We start from the raw sequence: 18,482 nt of genomic DNA on the forward strand, positions 1-18,482 counted from the left end.
TGCTGATACTTATATACTAATATATTAGCTTGTAACTGATGTAAGAAAAAACTTACAGAAAAATAAATGTTATTAAATTTTAATAAACATTCTAAACTAACTTTATTTTGTGCTGTTTCAGACATGTTTGCTGCATGAGTTTCATTTACTGGCTGGAGGGGAGGAGTCTCTTTTCACACAGACAAGCCTTCTAGATGAAAGTGAAAATAAGAAGATCGGAGACAGGAGCGTAACACCAACTCTAGGTAAAGCATGCAGTTTTATCAACATTTTGATTAATTTGCTCAGATATTTTTTCCCTTTAGGGCCTACATACAGCCTGATAGCTCTAGAATGACATTTGAGCACTACACTCCTTTAGGATTAGTTGTAAAGATCGTGTAGGGCTGGCAGAGGAAACAGACATGTGGGGTACAACACTGTTTAGACTACCTATGTTTTTATAGTGTCAAATGACTGTCTCTGTAAATGCGTTATTGAATCATTCACTCAGGTGATTAGTTTAGCAATACTAATTTATTCAGTACTACTGACTGTTGTTTAGAGATGGAATGGTCGATTCTACAAGACTTCTTGATTGGAACTATAAGCAAAGTCAGCCGCAAATATCCAGTTTAGGGACTGAACAGATAAATTTACACTAAATATAACCACATAAAAATTACTTAATTATTATAACTGAGAAATACTGATTGTTGGCTAAAACAGACCTTAAATGTCATGTAGACATTTGAGTCTTTTTGTAAGCTGTTCATTTACAAGATCAAAGTGTCTGAGTGGATTGATGAGTCTAAACCATAAGCTTGCATTCTGTAGCCATCGTGACTCTTGAGAGCCAAGCTGACAGTAGCATATTAACACTGACGTATGGAAGCCACTGGTGTTTTTGGTTTTATTTGTGGTAAAACCATGGTTAATTTTCATAAGGGTAGTGGCACATCCGGTGACACTTCCGGTTTTCGAGTTTGGCATGCATAGATATGTATAGGTAGATGCCCCATTTGACTGCACCAAGCACGTAGACGAGTCCACCCTCTTTAACGGTCAACTTGACTTCATTCACCATAATAATCAATGAATATTCAAAGATGCCAAAATCCTGTTTTGAAAGAAAAAGTTTTGAAAGATTGGTAACTTGTTAGTTAGTTCTTAAACAACAATACGTTGAGCTCTCTCAGCCACCATACTCGAGGGTTCGCAGATCATCGGCTGTTATGGTGAATGATGTCAAGTTGACCCTTCGAATATTGACCCTTCGACCAGAGGCTGTTTTTTTTAATGGATGTCAATGGAGGAGAGTCTTCACTACGCTCAATAAACAGCTTTTTAGAGGAAACAGCTTATCATTTAATGAATCGACAGCCTATTGGCTAATCTCCAACATGTTTTACACTAAGCAATACTTTTGGATTGAACTATTTTCAGAGTTTCCACTGAAAAAAAAATGCTGTTTTATAAGAAAAGTCACTGACTTTTTGCAACAGTTGGGATACAGCTTACGGCATTTCTCATTCATTCCTGCAGTATTCATAAACGGCGATTGAGTGTCGCTTAATTCTGACTGAAATTCAATGACATCAAGGCTTTAATGTATTAAGGCACACGTGATCCAAGTTGACCATTACGCTTTCTCCAACAGTAAGTAACACAGACCCTCTTATCTCCCTATAGTAAGACATGCAGTTCCTTTGACCTCATGATTCTCATTTGCTCTGACATGCACTGTGAGCTGTAAGGTCTTATATAGACAGGTGTGTGGCTTTCCTAATCAAGTCCAATCAGTATAATCAAACACAGCTGGACTCAAATGAAGGTGTAGAACCATCTCAAGGATGATCAGAAGAAATGGACAGCACTTGAGTTAAATATATGAGTGTCACAGCAAAGGCTCTGAATACTTAGGACCATGTGATATTTCAGTTTTTCTGCTGTTTTAATAAATCTGCAAAAATGTCAACAATTCTGTGTTTTTTCTGTCAATATGGGGTGCTGTGTGTACATTAATGAGGAAAAAAAAGAACTTAAATGATTTTAACAAATGGCTGCAATATAACAAAGAGTGAAAAATTTAAGAGGGTCTGAATACTTTCCATACCCACTGTAGATTAAGTATATTATAGAAAAAGTATAGAAAAAATATAGAAAAAGTAGGCTATATAAAACAAAACGTTTAATAAAATTAAACACTTACGGGACACGAGACAATAAAACATGAAGAAGCTAATGGTTGTTGTATAACCATGTTGAAAAGCACACACCTGTGTTGCCGTCCGAAACTCATCGACGCCATCTTGTGCGCCTAGCCTAGGGGCTAATAATCTGGCGAGGGTTCAGAATTGGGCACAATAAGCTTTGTCTGATAGAAAAGAGAGGACGTTTAAAGACAAGATTCTCTCTGTATGTTTAAAGATGCCAAAACCCTCTGATGTGATGATAACCACGCCATTATACCAGCAACAGCAGAATGAAATCTCCAAGTTCCTGAAGACCAAGCCACTGGCTCTGGGGGTAAAAAAACTTGTAGCATTCTGTGTTGGATTGTGTTCTTGTTAGCGTGTATGCTCTTATTTTCCCATGTTTCGTTCTTTTCCGTTGTTTCCATTGTTGTTTAAGTCCTCATTTACCTCTGTATTAAATGCACTCAGTTTTCTCCGTTGTCTGTCAAGTGTGGTTTGTTTGTTTGTAAAGCTGTTGCATTTCTGTCTTCTCCTGTGTTAATCTTTGTTATTTTGGTAAATAAAATAAGCTGCATTTAGATCCACTCTTCTTCTTGCCTTGCCATGTTCAGAGTGTATGAATTAAAAACAGACACTATATCTTATGTTTTTGTCTCACAGATTTTGGTAGTACTGATAGCCTTATTGGCACTCGGTTTGACGCTCCATAATGAGAGTTTTCATCTTCTCTGGTCACCAATCATTGTAAGTCAATCATTTCAATATCAGTACAACATTATACAGTGAACAAATACTGAATTATGTTTTGTTTATGTTCTACAGTCCACTATAATTGCAAGAGGCCTATGTTTAAGAATACAAACATTAGCGGAACTTCATTCAATCATCAACTTTACTGTCTTGAGAAGAAGTAATATGATTAATAAAAAAACACAAGGGGAATTTTATTTATTTGATTGTTTGTTTGTATTGTAGGTCAATATCTCACAAAAGCTCAGCTATGTACATTTTGCAATAGCTGCTTTCTCCCTCCAAACTCACATTCTTTTTGTTTTGGTAAGTTGTTACATGACCTACTGTGTGTGTGTGTGTGTGTGTGTGTGTCTGGTAGTGCTGGGTAGTGACACAAATTTTGATTAAGTTTTGAATCATAAGCTTGCGATTCGATATTGATTCATTTGGATATACTATATCATACAGTACATGGCAAATTTTCTCATTAAAAAAAAATGCTCTTGACTAATGCTGGTTGGTACTACTATAATACAGAAGGTTAAAATTAACTGATTTGTATACAAACACTTAAGTTATAATACTAACTTTATAATTACAATATTTTGTTATATAGCCTAGTATATTTTATTCAAAATGTTCCTCTCTAGAGTAGCCTATATTTTTCTAGAAGGCTAACTAGTTATGGTCATTGACATTTCTGAGGTAAACATTATGTGATATATTGTTTATAAGCTGTTTATTGGCATCTTTCCCCAGTTGAAACCCTGACTGAGCGATTACATGAGACATGATATGGATTTCAGTAACATGTACCAAATCTTTCAACATATCCTCTGATGTTCATGTATGTTTATTTTGTGTTGTAACTAATAGTAAAGCGGAAGAGCTTTCCCGTGCGCTATGCATGTGATTGGTTAAAACAGAAAAATCTATATTTTTACCCAACCCTCTAGATTAAAATTATTTACTCTTTCTTTTTCCCCCCCCAAACTTAAAAATAAGTGTTTGACATTGATAGTCTACAACAGTACAACAGCAGTGCCTAATCTGTCCTTTATACTGGTATATTTAGATCTAGCACCTGGATTATATTTTAGTTAATAATTACTGTATCTCTATTAATTAGATTTTTCCGAATGTGACCTCCTATGTCCTTATCGCCTGTGATATACTGATCTTCAGCTTCTCTCTTGCTATTGCCGTAACCTCCTGTTCCTGTTGCTGCAATCCAAAGGTAAACATTATCCAAAAAAAAAAAAATGTTGCTGCAGACCAAAGGTAAACATTATCAAAAGATTAAAACATGCTTAAAAAAAAAATCTGATAAAATAGTTTGTATAACAAACATCATGTTGGTTCTCTCTCAGTCAACCCCTGTCATAATCAGTTATGAGACCACAGATTTGCCTGCCAACCACATCATGCAGATGGGCCAGCCGGACTCCTCTGCAGTGGCCCAGCCGGTTAGTTCAGTCATGTACATGCTGCCAGCAGCACATGGCTTAGTAACACCTGCTCCTCTGCCAAATTGTGGTCTTTTCCCAAATGCATCTCCACCAATCTACAGTCCAGTGCCAACTACACCTCCACCCAGCTACGATAAACTCTCAGATGCACCACCACCAAACTATGGTCCAGTTGCAAGAACACCTCCACCAGCATATGAGGTAATTATGAGCATTTATGAGTAACTGTAGGCCTACTACATCAGAAAATATATTTAAAAACTGTTGAAACACATCAAAACCCATAAATCATTTTTGCTTGCTAACCTGTTGCAAGTGTGATACTGCACAGCTCTGACAGACTGTGTTCTCTTATTGCAGTATGAAGATTTACAGACCAGAAGATGAACTAGATCTCAGACGCAAATTGAAATGTTTGAAGTTTACACAATTTATGGTGTTGGATTATGGCGAATGTAAAACCAAAACTGATACTTGTGTAAATCAAATGGATGAGAAACACGCATCAGAGTCCTTTGTTTCGATCGTTTTGTTTTCACCCAAATGTATAATGTTCTGTTGGATATGATTATACATAATACATTGTTTTTTGTTTGTCAGTTTTCTTAATTTATGTGCAGTTTTTTTGTAATTCAACACAGTAGGCAGCACAATGGAAATTTCACTTGATTAATTCAGCCCAGCATTTACAGACTGAGACTTAGCCTTTAAAATCCTAGCAAACAGTGTTCAGTGTGTACTTTTAAAGAAAAAAATGTTTAAATTTGTATCACTCAAACAAGTGGTTTGCACAATCAAGTCATAAATTGACTATTCATTAACCTCAGCAGCTCTATTATTCAGTTAATAAAATCAGTAAAAATGTACTGTAACTAAATTATAAATTAGTTGAGTATCAGATTGCATAGGACAGCCATTCACACTCATTTATTCCAAACATTTTTCTCACAGCTGTATATTATAGTGTTTTGTGAATGCATTTGTGCAACTGGATATTCAGATCTTCTCTCTCCTTTTAATAAATAATCAAACCAAAACCATTCATCAAATGTAGGCTATGCATATACCTCCACAAGCAAAACCTTACATCTTTAAAGTATATACATATACATACGTAAGTATCCACACATATAATCACACACTCCTAACCAGATTCAGGCCACGATCATAATAACATCTTAAAACACACTCTAATAAAAAATAATAACTAATTAAATATTCAGAAAAAAATAAATAATGAAGGGATCCCAGATCTCCGAAAATATACCAGTGTTGCCCTTTAACGTATACCTATTTTTTTCCAAATGAATGAAGCTCATGACATCTCTTATCCAGTCCTCGAAAGATGGAGGAGTTTTGTTCCCACAGCAGGAGAATGTGCCGTCGAGCTAATAATGTTAAGAATGCAAAAGTCTGCGCAGTATTTCCAGATAAACCAGTGACATTTGAAGGAAGTCCAAAAAGTGCAACCAAAGGGCAAGGCTCGATCTGTTTCTTTGTCACTAAAGAAAAACTATTTTAGTAAGAAGTTTATGGATGGACATAACCAAAAAAAAGTATTAAATCCACAAGGGGCTGAGGGCAATGATCACAGAGAGGATCAATACCCGGCTTGATTTTTGCCAACCTCACATTTGTCCAGTAAATTCTGTAAATACATTTTAATTGGATAAGACTATGACGTGCACAAATAGAGGAGGTATGCACACAGGACAGGATCTGGTTCCAAGTCTTGTCATTAAATGTGAGGCAGAGATCCGACTCCCATTGTTGTTTAATAAAAGACAGAGAGGAAGTGGAAATGGAAGAAATCAGCTTGTATAGCCAAGACAACACACCCTTTTTTATCTAAGGCTACTTCAAGAATCTGATCAAGCGAAGATTTTGGAGGAAGATTTGGAAAATCAGGGAATGAGTTTTTAAGAAAATTTTCGGAGCTGCAAATATCTAAAAAATTGTGCACTAGTGAGAGAGAATTTTTGTTTCAACTGAGAAAAGCAGGAAAAAAACATTAGCAATGTAAATATCATTGACAGCTGAAATCCCTGCTCTCTGCCAAATATTAAATGCCTTGTCATTAAGTGAAAAGGGGGGAATAAAGGGTTGCGGTTTAAAGGTGAAACCACTGGTAAGTGCTGAAGGCCAAAATGGATTCGAAATTGGGACCAAAATCAGACAATCGAATTATCACAAGGGCAACGTGAGATGGCAGTAAGAGAGCCACACAATAGTGCGGCAGGGGAACAGGAACTCTCTTCATTACTGACCCAAGACGGGACCCAATCACTGAGCACAAAATGACTTTGAAACCAAAATAATGTAGAATGTATATTTGCTGCCTAGTATAAAAAAAGAAATTAGGAAGGGCAAGCCCGCCCTCAAGCTTTGTTTTCTGAAGTATTTCTCTACGAATTCTGGCTGGTCCTTTATTCCAAATAAAAGATGTGTTGATTTAGAGTCTTAAAGAAAGATTTGGGTATAAAAATTGGGACACACTGAAATAAATACAGAATCAAGGTAAAACGTGTATCTTCACTGAACTCACATGTCCAGCCAATGAAAGGGGAAGAGCTGACCAGCGAGTAAAATCTTTCTGAACTCGTTGGAGGAGCGTAGTGAAATTAGCCTTGAATAAATCTAAACACTTACATGTAATTGTTACTCCTAAATATTTAAAACTATGGGAAGAGACTTTAAACAGTGAAGTACTCATTGGTAAATCAGAAACTGGAAAATTTATTGGATATAACTCACTTTTATTTATATTCAATTTATAGCCTGAGAAGAGGCTAAAGGAGTTTATAATTCTCAGAGCTTCGGGCAAAGAAACAGCTGGATCAGAGATATAGAGTAGAACATCAGTGGCGTATAATGAGATTTTATGAACACTATCAGCTCTCCTAATTCACTGTATAGCCTGCTCACTACGGATGGCAATTGCCAGTGGTTCAATAACCAGTGCAAAAAGCAAAGGTGAATGTGGGCAGCCTTGTCTAGTGCCACGTTTTAAGGGGAAAATAGAGGAGGATATTCCATTGGCCCGAACGTAGCATACTGGGGAGGAATACAAAAGTTATAGCCAGCATATAAACGTATTGCCTAAACCAAATTTTTGTAGCACATAGAAAAGGTAATCCCATTCCACCCGATCTTCAAGCAGTAGAAGAGCCTCTGATGGGTGAGAATTAGAGGAATAAATTATATTACAAGACTGACGGAGGGTTGGAGGCAGGCAGCCATTATTAAGGGAGTCCTATTACATGTTTAGGAATGACGTTTTAAGTGTTTGAGAAAACCTCTTAAAAAATTCAACAGGGAACCCATCCGGCCCAGGGGTCTTGACATTCTGCATACTCTCAATTGCTCTCAATCTCCTCTGTGGAAAAAGGTAATTCTAGCTCTTCTCTAGTTATTGTAGGTCCGTTATTGTAGGTGTGGGCAATGGTTCAAAAAAACTTTCCATGAGGGACCTATCCATGGGGGGTTCTGACTTGTACAAAAAACAAAAGAGTAATAATCTTTAAAAATGTTTAGTAATACTAACAGGGTCAGTAATCAAATTGCCATCGGAGGACCGAATCTTAGAAATTAAATTCTGAGCTGACTTTTCCTTTAACTCAAGTGCAAGAAGTTTACTTGGCTTGTCACCATGCTCAAATGCATGTTTAGCCTTCAGCAATAACTTTTCAGCCTGATGGGTTGATAACATATTCAAATCAGATTGAAGTTTGAGTCTCTTTTTGTTGTAAATTCCAGGATCTGGAGAAGCTGCATGAGCCAAATCGTATGCTCTTCTGTGTCATCTGCGACCACAAGGATGCGCTGTTTTCTTTCAAATCAAAGCTAAATACACCTAGAAACAGTGCATCCTTTTGGTGCGGATGATACAGAAGAGCATACAGCATACGGTGATATGGAGAGACACGGATGACTGTTGACAAAGGACTTATTGAATAAAGTTGTTATTTTTGTTTTCTTCACGTACAAAAAGTGTTCCCGTCACTTCATATAACCCAGATTGCACGTCTGATGGCAGATGGAGTATTCTGACGATGACTTTCATACCTTTTATGGACCTTGACACTGCTATTTACTTGGCAGTGTATGGGACAGTCACAGGCCTCCTGGTTTTCATCCAAAATATCTTAAACTGTGTTCCGAAGACGAGCAAAGCTTTTACGGGTTTGGAACGACATGGGGGTAAGTGATTAATGACAAAATTTTCATTTTGGGGTGGAGCATCCCTTTAAGGTCAGGGAGTAAAGAAAATATTTTCTGAATAAAATTTCCATTGTCGTAATTTGGTGTATATTTATTAGCCAGAGTCACTGTTTAACCATAAAGAAGGCCTGAAACAATAACATATCTACCACCGGAATCAAATGGTATACATTTGTTGATAATAATTGCCACCCCTCTAGATTTACTGAGAAATTTAGAATGAAATACTTGTCCAATCCATTTCTTACAAAGTCTGGCACGATCTGGGTTTTTTAAAGTGGGTCAATGCGAGTATTTAAAAGTTCTAAACGGGACAAGACCTTGTTGAGTTTGATTTCATTGTTTAAACCTTTGACATTCCAACTGGTAAAATTTACACATGAACCCCCAGACTGAGCCTTGGTTAAGTGGCCTTTGGTTATAACAACAACAAAAAGTATATACATGATGAAAACATGAATGTGGCTTTCTTCTGTCTTGACATTTCTGAGATTTTAAGATAGAGTGTAAACATGTACATAATATCTCACAATTTGGACTTCGTAACTCACAATTCTGTTTTATATTTGTATTTTTTTCTCAGAATTGTGTGATATAAAGTCCGTATAGATATAGACTCATGGGATCAGAATTGTGGGATAAAGAGTCACATTTATATTTTTTATTTTTATTCCATGGTAGAGATGAGCTTCCATATCACTGTGAGGACTAACACAGAAACAAATGTAATCGATATAATTTAAAAGCTAAATGTGCATACATCAGTGAAAGTGTCAGACTTATGATGAGATTTTGTGAAACTCTGTGTTGTCACAGAACATTGTACATTACTATAATTGTTTTGTTGCTGTATAGATGTGGATTATTTGAATTAAAAAGTTGCTAAAGCATGAATAAATGGTCATACCTCTTTCCTTATTCATGAGGGCATTATAATAAAAGAAGAAAGCTCGAAATTCAGCAGGACGATGGGCGAGAACGGTGAAGACATTGGGCAAAACACCTTCTATTGCCAGTGACTTTGTAGCAACACAAATTTCTTTTTGTTTTGTGTTTTATAGAAGAATAAAGACCATATGTGTTCGAAATGAGTAAATGATGACAGATTTTTCTGGGTTTTTGGGTGAACTACCAGATGTGATGCCAATCCTGTTCAGTCTTCTCTATCAGCTCCACGATATCAAATGGAAGGTTCTTCTTATTTGGCACTGGATACTGGCTGATTTTACACAAATGACATGTTTTATATAATTTCAAACTTATAAACGTTAACTCATTTTCCAAGTTTAACAATTACAGAGCGATGAATGTGTTTATGATTACAATGCAGTGACTTTAAGCATTTACAGATATACAGGTGGACGTGCATATGGTTTGGCATTCACTAACTGCTACCTTCATTTTTTATTAGAACCAATTACCACATTTTAAAATAATGTGAAAGTCATCATATGAAATTACACAAACAGAAATATGGAAATGGTGTAGTAACTAAAATGTTAAATCAAAAAGAGCTTATATTTGAGCTTTTATCTAGATTCTCTGCTGATATCAAGCATTTCATATCCTGTTCATGAAATAAAATGAAGACTGCTTGAATTTTATTGTCAGCTGCTGAGGTGTGGTTTTAGGACCAGAGGACATTAGGTGTTGAGTTTAATTCACTTCCTGACTTGCACAAAGATAGCAGTAAATACTACTTTTACAGATTTTTATATTTTTCAACATTCTGTAATGCTTCATAATGACAAATGGTGTGGTATAGGCTACTGATGGTATACAGATATGCAATTGGTGACGTGAAAAAAGTAAAATAAAAAATAAAAAAACCCTGAAAAACATGTTAAATCTGTTAATTCTAATGTAACGTGAGTTTCTGACGCGCTTACACTGACTGGAGGGGAGGAGCCTGTTTTTAGGCTACATAGACCTACGGGATGAAAGTGAAAATGATTAGGCTAAAGCAAGATCCAAGAGCAACACCCACATCAGGTAAAGCAATCTCCAGATGTAATAATTAATAAACTCAGAATGTTACTTTTCACATACAGCTCCATGAGCTCTAGAATTATATTTGAGTGCCACATTCTCCTTAAAGTAAGGTTGGGGTTGGCAGATGTTGGCTAGAGATGATCAAACCTCTATTTAGCTTATAGTCAATATCTTTTATTAGCGTCAGATGACCGTCTCTGTGAGTTATTAAATCATTCACTAAAGTTATTCATTCATACAGCAGCGAAAAGAGTTGCTTAGTTCTGCGATACCGTCTGTTGATTCAGCTTTGACTGGAACTGTTATAGACAGACCAATCAGCAATATCAAATTTAGAGATTTAAACAGATACATGCACGATACATATAACCACATGAAGACAATCAACTTCAGTTTTATGTTAATTTAGGGAGGCTGAAAGAAGCGTCCGAGCGAACCGATTCACTAGAACGAATCTGACTTTCCAAAGTTACATGCATATGTCCAAAGTAAGGCTATGTTCATGTAGTTTTCACGTGACATCGCACTCTTACAGAAAGGCTTTTCCTCCACTGACTGCCATTTAAGGTTTAAGAATAGTAGTAATAAGTGAAATTAAAAGGCTTAAGAAAATTAAGCGCGTAAGCGTTTATATCCCGTATACATAGTCAATAATACTGCATTTTATATTTTAATATCAATGTTCTAACACGGCACTTTAACGTTAACGTTAAGTGTTTTTCACATTAAACGTGTTCGAATGCCCCGCTGTTTTAGTGACTATGCGGTGCTTTAGGTATGGAATACAAATGAGCAAAACTTGCATTTTGTTCACGTCTTTTTCCCTTTCTTTCTCTTGAGAGGTGGTCTAATATTTGAGGCTTGGAAACAGATGGAAGAGTGACAGGCTTGTGTCGCAGTTGTTTGGACGTTTTGCCCTCCGGGTCTTCGAGACAGTCACGTGACTGAAATAGTGCTGTGACGCTCGCGAACGAGTCCGCTCCGTTTTTATACAGTTTATGCTCGGCTCTCATCTGAGAGCTGTTTTGAGACGGCTCTCATCGTTTTTTTTTTTTTTTTTTTTTTTTACTTTCTTAATACAAACTAATGGGATGCTTTTTGCAGCACTGCTTGTTATCCACGCGCACATACTGACTTGTGTCAAAGGGATTTTGTTTATGTTGCTTTGATGTGTACGTCATGATTCTCGCTCAACACACGTGCACAATGTTACAGGGTTAATAGCCTACATATAACGATACAACTGTGTTCGATGTTTCTGCTTTGCGCACTGTAATTTAGTTTTTATCTGTGATATGGCAAACCATATGTTACATTCTGAGTATGATTTGTGCATGACAGTTTGTGTTTGGGATAGTTCACTACCCTGAGAGCACACCCTGTACATCACATCTAATGTCGGCATTTATTGTATTTATTGTATCATGTGGCAAGATGTATTTTTTAGAGCGTTTGCTCATCTGCAATATGTTCATATCAGATGTTAAATCGATGTTTAGAAAATGTCTTGAAGATGTTTATGATTTAGAATGTATGTAAGATGTTTATCAGATGTTTCCCAGATCGAGAGATCTTTAGCAGACATCTTAAAGATGTAGCTGTGCAATCTGGGTAATAAATTATTTAATAGTGTTTTATTTGACATATATTAGGTTTTTATACAAAAAAAAAAATAATAAAATTATGTAAAATTATGGTATTTCAGAAAGGTTTATGCAGCGAGAAGTATGACAAAATGATTTGAATTTTGAAAATTATAGTGCGATTTAACAAAACTGAATATTATGTTGCATTTTATATTTTTGAATTTTTTTTTATGATCAAGTTTAATTACTTTGAATAATTTAATTATATTTGTGCACACATACCAGACATTTGTCAAAACATTGACAAATTTGGCTGAATTTTAAAAGCCAGAAGTGGTATTAAATAAAGAGATGTTTGGGAGCCCAAAGAGCCGGTTCTTTTTGCTGAGCTGAGCCAAATGATCCGGATCCCTAAAAAGAGCTGGAATTCCCATCACTAGACTGAAAACTATGAGAGAGAGAGAGAGAGAAACTTTTCCAGCTAATACTAGAAATGTTTCTGTTTAATTTCATGTCATCCATTTATTTTGCATACACTCTTTAACCATAGACCGCAAGGTTATATACACACCTATTATGCCACTTTTCCCCAGACTATAATAAAAGAAAACAATTTTAAATTTGATTTAATAAACAACCACCAGCCTGCACTGTCCTTGGCCCTGATATGATCAAAATTTAAATCTGATGTAATAATAACTCCTGCTGAGACGTAGAGTGTCCAAAGCTGAAGAAACACCCAGCTATATATATTCAACTCAACCTCGGCTAATCAACTCGTTGTTTAACTGTTGTATAAAAGCAATATCACATATTCAGTTATGCTGTTCTGTATATATCAGCACATCTGCGGCCACCTGCGGCTTCGTGACCATATTACAGCCGTGCTGATATTAGACCAGCATTCTTTGGTCATGTGACACTGGTACGCATAGTTCCTAAGCACATGCTCATGTAAATGAAAAAAACCACACTAAAACATGAATAAAAGATCCACATTGTTGTTAAGCAGCTGTTCAGGTAAATCCTGACTCCCAGCTTTGAGAATGAAAGAATGATCAGTGAAACCTGGTTTCTGGACACTCATTAAGCTTTGGCTGACAAGAAAGAGAAGACGTGCAAAGACAAGAACTCTCTTTAATTTCAAAGATGCCAAAACCCACTGATGTGAGGCCAAGCGCCACAAACAACAATAAAAAGCATCAAGACTCCTCAAGACCAATCAACATCAACCCACTGTAAAAACACACAAAAACACACCAATACAACAACAAAATGAGTATTAAGTGAAAAACAAGAAACAGGCACTTTATCTTCTGTTTTTGTCTAAAAAATTCTAGACCTATTACTACTCTTATTGACAACCTTTAAACAAACTGGAATGTTCATTTATCTCTTCTCTGGTCACCAATCAGTGTAAGTCGATCATTTTAATACCAAAACAATATTTTATATCTAATAAATACTGAATTCTGCTCCATTTCTGTACTGCAGTTCATTTTAACTGGAGTATTAACAGTCTCGGCAGCAAGCACATGTAAACCACGCCTGGTTAGTGTCAGTTTTAAAAAAACGAGTAATATTTTTGCTTAAGAGGAACTTTATGGTTTTTTTTAAAAAACAGATCTTCTGTACTACAGGTCAAATCCTCACAAATGCTCAGCTTTTTAAATGCAGCAGCTGCTGCTCTGTCTCTCCACTTTCACTTTTATTACACTGGGGTAAGTGCTTGCTTTGAAACTCACACATGTACAAAATATATGTCTAGATTAAAACAATTTCTTGTTTTACCAGATTTAGCTGAAAGTGCCTAGATGAAACTTGCCTTGCCTTATATATTGTGATGCAGATAGTCTACAACAATATGATGTAGCCCATCCTCTATACTGTTTAGATCTGGCAACCGGTTTTTGATTCATATTTTCGTTCATAATCACTGTGTGTCTATTATTTTTCAGGGTGTGACCTGCCTCCTCCTTATCCCCTGATACACTCACACCCACATTCTCCTCCACCACTGTTGCTTTAAGCTCCTGTTCCTGTTCCTGCAGACCAAGGGTAAGCATCATCAACAGCTTAACATTTTCCCATCTTGAAAAAAATGAATCCCAAAGATGTGTAACGAATATAACGTTGGTTCCCTCTCAGTCAAGACGTGTCGAGATCCGTTATATGAACACAGATTTGCCTGTCAACCATATTGTGCTCATGGGCCAGCCGGACCCCTCTGCGGTGGTTCAGTCCATTAGTTCGGTCATGTACATGCTGCCAGCACCTCCGCCTCTGCCAAATTACAGTCCAGTACCAACTATACCCCCACCAGCCTACGACCAGGTCTCCGCTGCACCTCCACCAAACTACAGTCCAGTCCCAAGTGCTCCTCCACCAGCATATGAGGTAATTATGTATTTCTGAGTAATGGTAGGAAATCTATTTATAACTTATAATGGTTCATACAAATTAAAATCCTATCAACAATCATAATTACTTGCTATCATGCTGTAACTGTTGTACTGCACAGCTCTGATACACTGCGTTTTGTTATTGCAGTGTGAAGATTCACAGACCAGAAGGTGAACCGGATCTCAGTTGGTGTTTACACATTGGATTATGGCAAATGGAAAACAAACAAAAAAAAATTGTATAAATGTGTAAATAATTTATAAATAATATCACAAAATTATTTTTGAAAACCAAATATGTGAATGCTTGTTGTAAAGGAATGTTGTCACATAAAAATTGTAATAAAACCAGTGAAGTCAAAAATCAGGCAAAATTGTTTTCACCCAAAAAAAAAATAACAAAAATTAGTAAGGAATTCTCATTTATATATAACAAACTTTTACCACAAACATGCATGAGGGGGTTTCTTGCGTTTTCATTTTAAGATTTTTTTTCTCGTAAAATGTTTCATGGTAAATTAATGGTAATTTAATTTTGAAATGGGTTTAGATGGTAAAAATAAATCTCAAAAACTATGTTAGCCTGTATACGGTTTATACAACATAACTTAAATTTAAAAAAAGTATCCAAACTAACCACAGTGTTATTTTACTATCACTGAGATACTATTATAGTTATTGTTAATATTTTAAATTTATGTTTTCGTTTTAAGCTTTATTCAAATTTATTAGATTTTGTTGTTTTTAAATATGTGTAGGCTACATAGTTTTTAATTTGAGAACGTAGTTTGTTACTTCAGTACTTCAAACTGAATGAAAATAATAAAATAAGTTAAAATGTATATATATCATTTTATTCTATTTCATGTAACACACATTTAGAATTATAAAAAAAATTGACATGCTAAATCATTTTATTCTATTTCATGTAATGCTCATTTCGAATAATTCAAATGTTTGTCATAGTTTTAGTTTTTAGATAACAATAACCCTGCTCACAGCTGTATGTTACAGTGATTTGTGAATGCATTTGTGATATTAAGATCTCTCGCTCTCTTTTTAATAAATAACTGGCACAGATTTAAGTAAAGGAAAAGGATGAATTTCTCATTGTGAATACTAACACAAAAACAGCGTGAATCAAAGAAGCTTAAACGCTAAACATGCAAACATTTCTGAAAGGGTTAGTGAAAGAACTTTGGGTGATATTTTGCAAAACAGTGTTTTAACAATCATATTAATTATTATTTGACAGTTTTGAAGAATTTGGTGATATAAAAGATATAACTATGACTCTATTCGTCCTTGGCGTGGCCATCAGAGGCTTTTTCTTTGTCTCTCGGCACTCTCCCCATGTTGTAAAACTCTGCGTTAGGTCTCATGTCAGTCAGATGGGCCATCCGGTTGGACAGAGCAAAGAAGGCAGCAATGGCAGCAATGTCCCAAATATCCTCTCGGTCAAAACCATGAGCTTCTAGGGTGCTGAAATGTTCTTCAGTGACTGTTTTACTCATGCAGACTGTCAGCGCAAAGTCCAGCATGGCCTTCTCATGAGCGCTCAGCTCTGCAACCCTGTAATTTACTGCAACCTGTGAGACAAGACATTACCAGTAAATCCACTCATATTATTTATAATATACTTGCAAAATTGAGACTGAGAGGGCGTTAAACAGTTTTACATAGTTTGTTAAATTTGTAGGTACCTGATCAGCCAGCATGGGTTTTTTGGAATAGATGCGGTGCAATGCACTGTGGGATACCACACAATACAAGCAGTGATTGTGAGCACTGGTCGCAACAACAATCAGTTCCCGATCCGCTTTTGACAGACCACCTGTTACAAAAGTAAAATAAACCTTGTATCACATCCTGATTCCTTAAAGCATTAAAATACCTACATTTAACATCAAATTTAAATTAAAAGCAAAATAATAATAATAATAATAAAATAAATAAAATATAATTAGAATGAATGAAATAAGTGTAGACTGTAGGTCTCCGATCTAGTCACCATTTGAACATTTGTCACCCCTCCCCACCTTTAACAAAAAATCAGTCTTAATTTTCAAATTACAAATAAAAATTATATTTCATATTTGTGACCCTGGACCACAAAACCAGTCTTAAGTGTCAATTTTCGTGTCAAATTGAGATTTCTACATCATCTGAAAGCCGAATAATTAAGCTTTTCATTAATGTACGGTTTGTTGACAATATTTGGCTGAGATACAACTATTTGAAAATCTGAAATCTGAGTGTGCAAAAAAATCTAAATATAGAAAAAATCACCATTAAAGTCGTCCAAATAAAGTCCTTAGCAATGTATATTAATAAACAAAGATTTCGTTTTGAGATATTTACAGTAGGAAATTTACAAAATATCTTCATGAACATGATCTTTACTGTATATCCTAATGATTTGTGGCATAAAAGAAAAATGGGTAATTTTGACCCATACAATGCATTTTTGACTATTGCTACAAATATACCTGTGCTACTTACAACTGCTTTTGTGCTCCAGGGTCACAATTTTATTTATAAAATAACTACCAATATCATGTTTAAAATTGTTTTTGATGGATAAACCACAGGACATGACAGCTTCCCAGAATATTACCCTACCTGTAAATCGAACTATAATTACGCAAGTAAAAATCTGATCCATATATTGCTCCAGTTGAAAACTAATAAGAAACATACACACACACACACACACACACACACACACACAAACACATACAAATATATATATATAATGCCGTTTAGATGTGGATTAAATTTAACTCAAAAATTTACTAGCGACCATTAAGCATGAATAAAAAGTCATACCACTTTCTTTGTTCATGAGGGCATTATAATAAGAGAAGAAAGCCCGAAATTCAGCAGGACGATGGGCGAGAACCTTGAAGACATTGGGCAAAAACCCTCCCTGTAGATGCACACACACATCTTCTTTAACCTAAACCATAAGAACCAACTCATCAAAAGGCTAAACAATATGAAATGAAAGATCCCTCTACCTACGCAATATGCCAAACCTTCTGCTCGACCTCCTCCATCAGCTCCACGATATCAAATGGCAGGTCCTTCTTGTTTGGCACTGGATAGCGGCTGCTGACCTCTGACCTCCTGCTGCTGCTGCTGCTGCTCCTTGTGTGAGTCGCTGCTGTTTTCACAACAGCTCTGCTTGCTGGGGAGAGTGAGTACTGCAAAGGACACGGCTTGTTAAGTATTGTTAAATGCATTATATAATTACATACTAATAAACAACTTGATGTCACTTTCCAAGTTCAACTATTCAGAGCAGAGCGATATATATGTGTATGATTTCAGTGCAGTGACAGAAAGATATACAGGTGCAGGCATGTTTTCTTGCATGGCATTAGATTTACTGCTGCTTTGACGCAATATATGAATAATTCACAGTTCAGAGTACCAGCTAATTTAAAAACCTTACCAATAACCCAACATTTGAGCGGAGACTAAGCGTCAAAACGCCTCGTAACGACATTGTTAAACTTTCTCGTGTACCGTCGCTGTATTCCGTGTGTTGATATTACCAGCAACGGCAGGTTCAGAGTCAATACGCTCTAAAGCGCAGCCAATCAGAGAGTCGTATTCTGACACGCCTCATGAACGTTCGACCAATCAAAACATCCTATGGAGTTGCATTTTACTTCCTGTTTACAGCGCTGAAGGAAATGAAGCAAAGCATAATAAGAGAAATCACACTAAGTTGAGCGTCAATGTAAAAGCGTGTTTATGCGCGTGACAGAGCGCGAGAAAGAGAAAGGAAAATAGATTAAATAAATAAATAAATACAATTTTAAAAACACAAAAAAATCTCGAATTCGTTTTATATTAAACTGTAGAAAACATAAAAAAGACCCTGTATAAAAATAT

General features: G+C 35.9%; 3 protein-coding genes and 2 long non-coding RNA genes across 5 annotated transcripts; 4 read left to right on the forward strand and 1 right to left on the reverse strand.

Annotated features, from left to right (window-relative positions):
• The first annotated feature begins 105 nt into the window (after positions 1 to 105).
• LOC109060327 lies at positions 106 to 3,017 on the forward strand. Its single transcript, XR_006161609.1, has 4 exons — positions 106 to 245; positions 2,410 to 2,508; positions 2,838 to 2,921; positions 3,000 to 3,017. It is a non-coding gene; the product is annotated as an uncharacterized LOC109060327 (long non-coding RNA).
• Positions 3,018 to 4,178: 1,161 nt separating this feature from the next.
• Positions 4,179 to 4,987, forward strand: LOC109054593 (proline, histidine and glycine-rich protein 1-like). The gene is made up of 3 exons (XM_042769847.1): positions 4,179 to 4,190; positions 4,280 to 4,579; positions 4,739 to 4,987. The coding sequence occupies exons 2-3, from the start codon at positions 4,334 to 4,336 to the stop codon at positions 4,763 to 4,765; spliced, it is 273 nt and encodes a 90-aa protein (XP_042625781.1). The 5' UTR covers positions 4,179 to 4,190; positions 4,280 to 4,333; the 3' UTR covers positions 4,766 to 4,987.
• Positions 4,988 to 13,548: 8,561 nt separating this feature from the next.
• On the forward strand, positions 13,549 to 14,158 carry LOC122147414. The gene is made up of 3 exons (XR_006161610.1): positions 13,549 to 13,593; positions 13,672 to 13,728; positions 13,818 to 14,158. It is a non-coding gene; the product is annotated as an uncharacterized LOC122147414 (long non-coding RNA).
• Positions 14,159 to 14,188: 30 nt separating this feature from the next.
• On the forward strand, positions 14,189 to 14,943 carry LOC109073775 (extensin-like). Its single transcript, XM_042769850.1, has 3 exons — positions 14,189 to 14,235; positions 14,326 to 14,574; positions 14,728 to 14,943. Exons 2-3 carry the CDS (start codon positions 14,350 to 14,352, stop codon positions 14,752 to 14,754), a joined length of 252 nt encoding a protein of 83 aa, XP_042625784.1. The 5' UTR covers positions 14,189 to 14,235; positions 14,326 to 14,349; the 3' UTR covers positions 14,755 to 14,943.
• Positions 14,944 to 15,617: 674 nt separating this feature from the next.
• On the reverse strand, positions 15,618 to 18,197 carry si:ch211-175m2.5 (uncharacterized protein LOC568697 homolog). The gene is made up of 5 exons (XM_042769851.1): positions 18,037 to 18,197; positions 17,618 to 17,785; positions 17,409 to 17,508; positions 16,283 to 16,413; positions 15,618 to 16,168 (listed from the first exon to the last, which is right to left on the reverse strand). The coding sequence occupies exons 1-5, from the start codon at positions 18,088 to 18,090 to the stop codon at positions 15,875 to 15,877; spliced, it is 747 nt and encodes a 248-aa protein (XP_042625785.1). The 5' UTR covers positions 18,091 to 18,197; the 3' UTR covers positions 15,618 to 15,874.
• Positions 18,198 to 18,482: the final 285 nt, after the last annotated feature.

The sequence above is a fragment of the Cyprinus carpio genome, chromosome A14, assembly GCF_018340385.1.
Source record: "Cyprinus carpio isolate SPL01 chromosome A14, ASM1834038v1, whole genome shotgun sequence".
Taxonomy (NCBI): Eukaryota; Metazoa; Chordata; class Actinopteri; order Cypriniformes; family Cyprinidae; genus Cyprinus; species Cyprinus carpio.

Bases quoted from the DNA above. Each gene is read 5' to 3' on its own strand.
- si:ch211-175m2.5 (XM_042769851.1), bottom strand. From the start codon at position 18,090: ATGTCGTTACGAGGCGTTTTGACGCTTAGTCTCCGCTCAAATGTTGGG. The intron at 17,786-18,036 runs GTAAGGTTTTTA...TGTCCTTTGCAG, and splicing joins GCTCAAATGTTGGGTTATTG to TACTCACTCTCCCCAGCAAG. The intron at 17,509-17,617 runs GTTTGGCATATT...GTGCATCTACAG, and splicing joins TGGAGGAGGTCGAGCAGAAG to GGAGGGTTTTTGCCCAATGT.
- LOC109054593 (XM_042769847.1), top strand. From the start codon at position 4,334: ATGCAGATGGGCCAGCCGGACTCCTCTGCAGTGGCCCAGCCGGTTAGT. The intron at 4,580-4,738 runs GTAATTATGAGC...CTCTTATTGCAG, and splicing joins CACCTCCACCAGCATATGAG to TATGAAGATTTACAGACCAG.
- LOC109073775 (XM_042769850.1), top strand. From the start codon at position 14,350: ATGAACACAGATTTGCCTGTCAACCATATTGTGCTCATGGGCCAGCCG. The intron at 14,575-14,727 runs GTAATTATGTAT...TTGTTATTGCAG, and splicing joins CTCCTCCACCAGCATATGAG to TGTGAAGATTCACAGACCAG.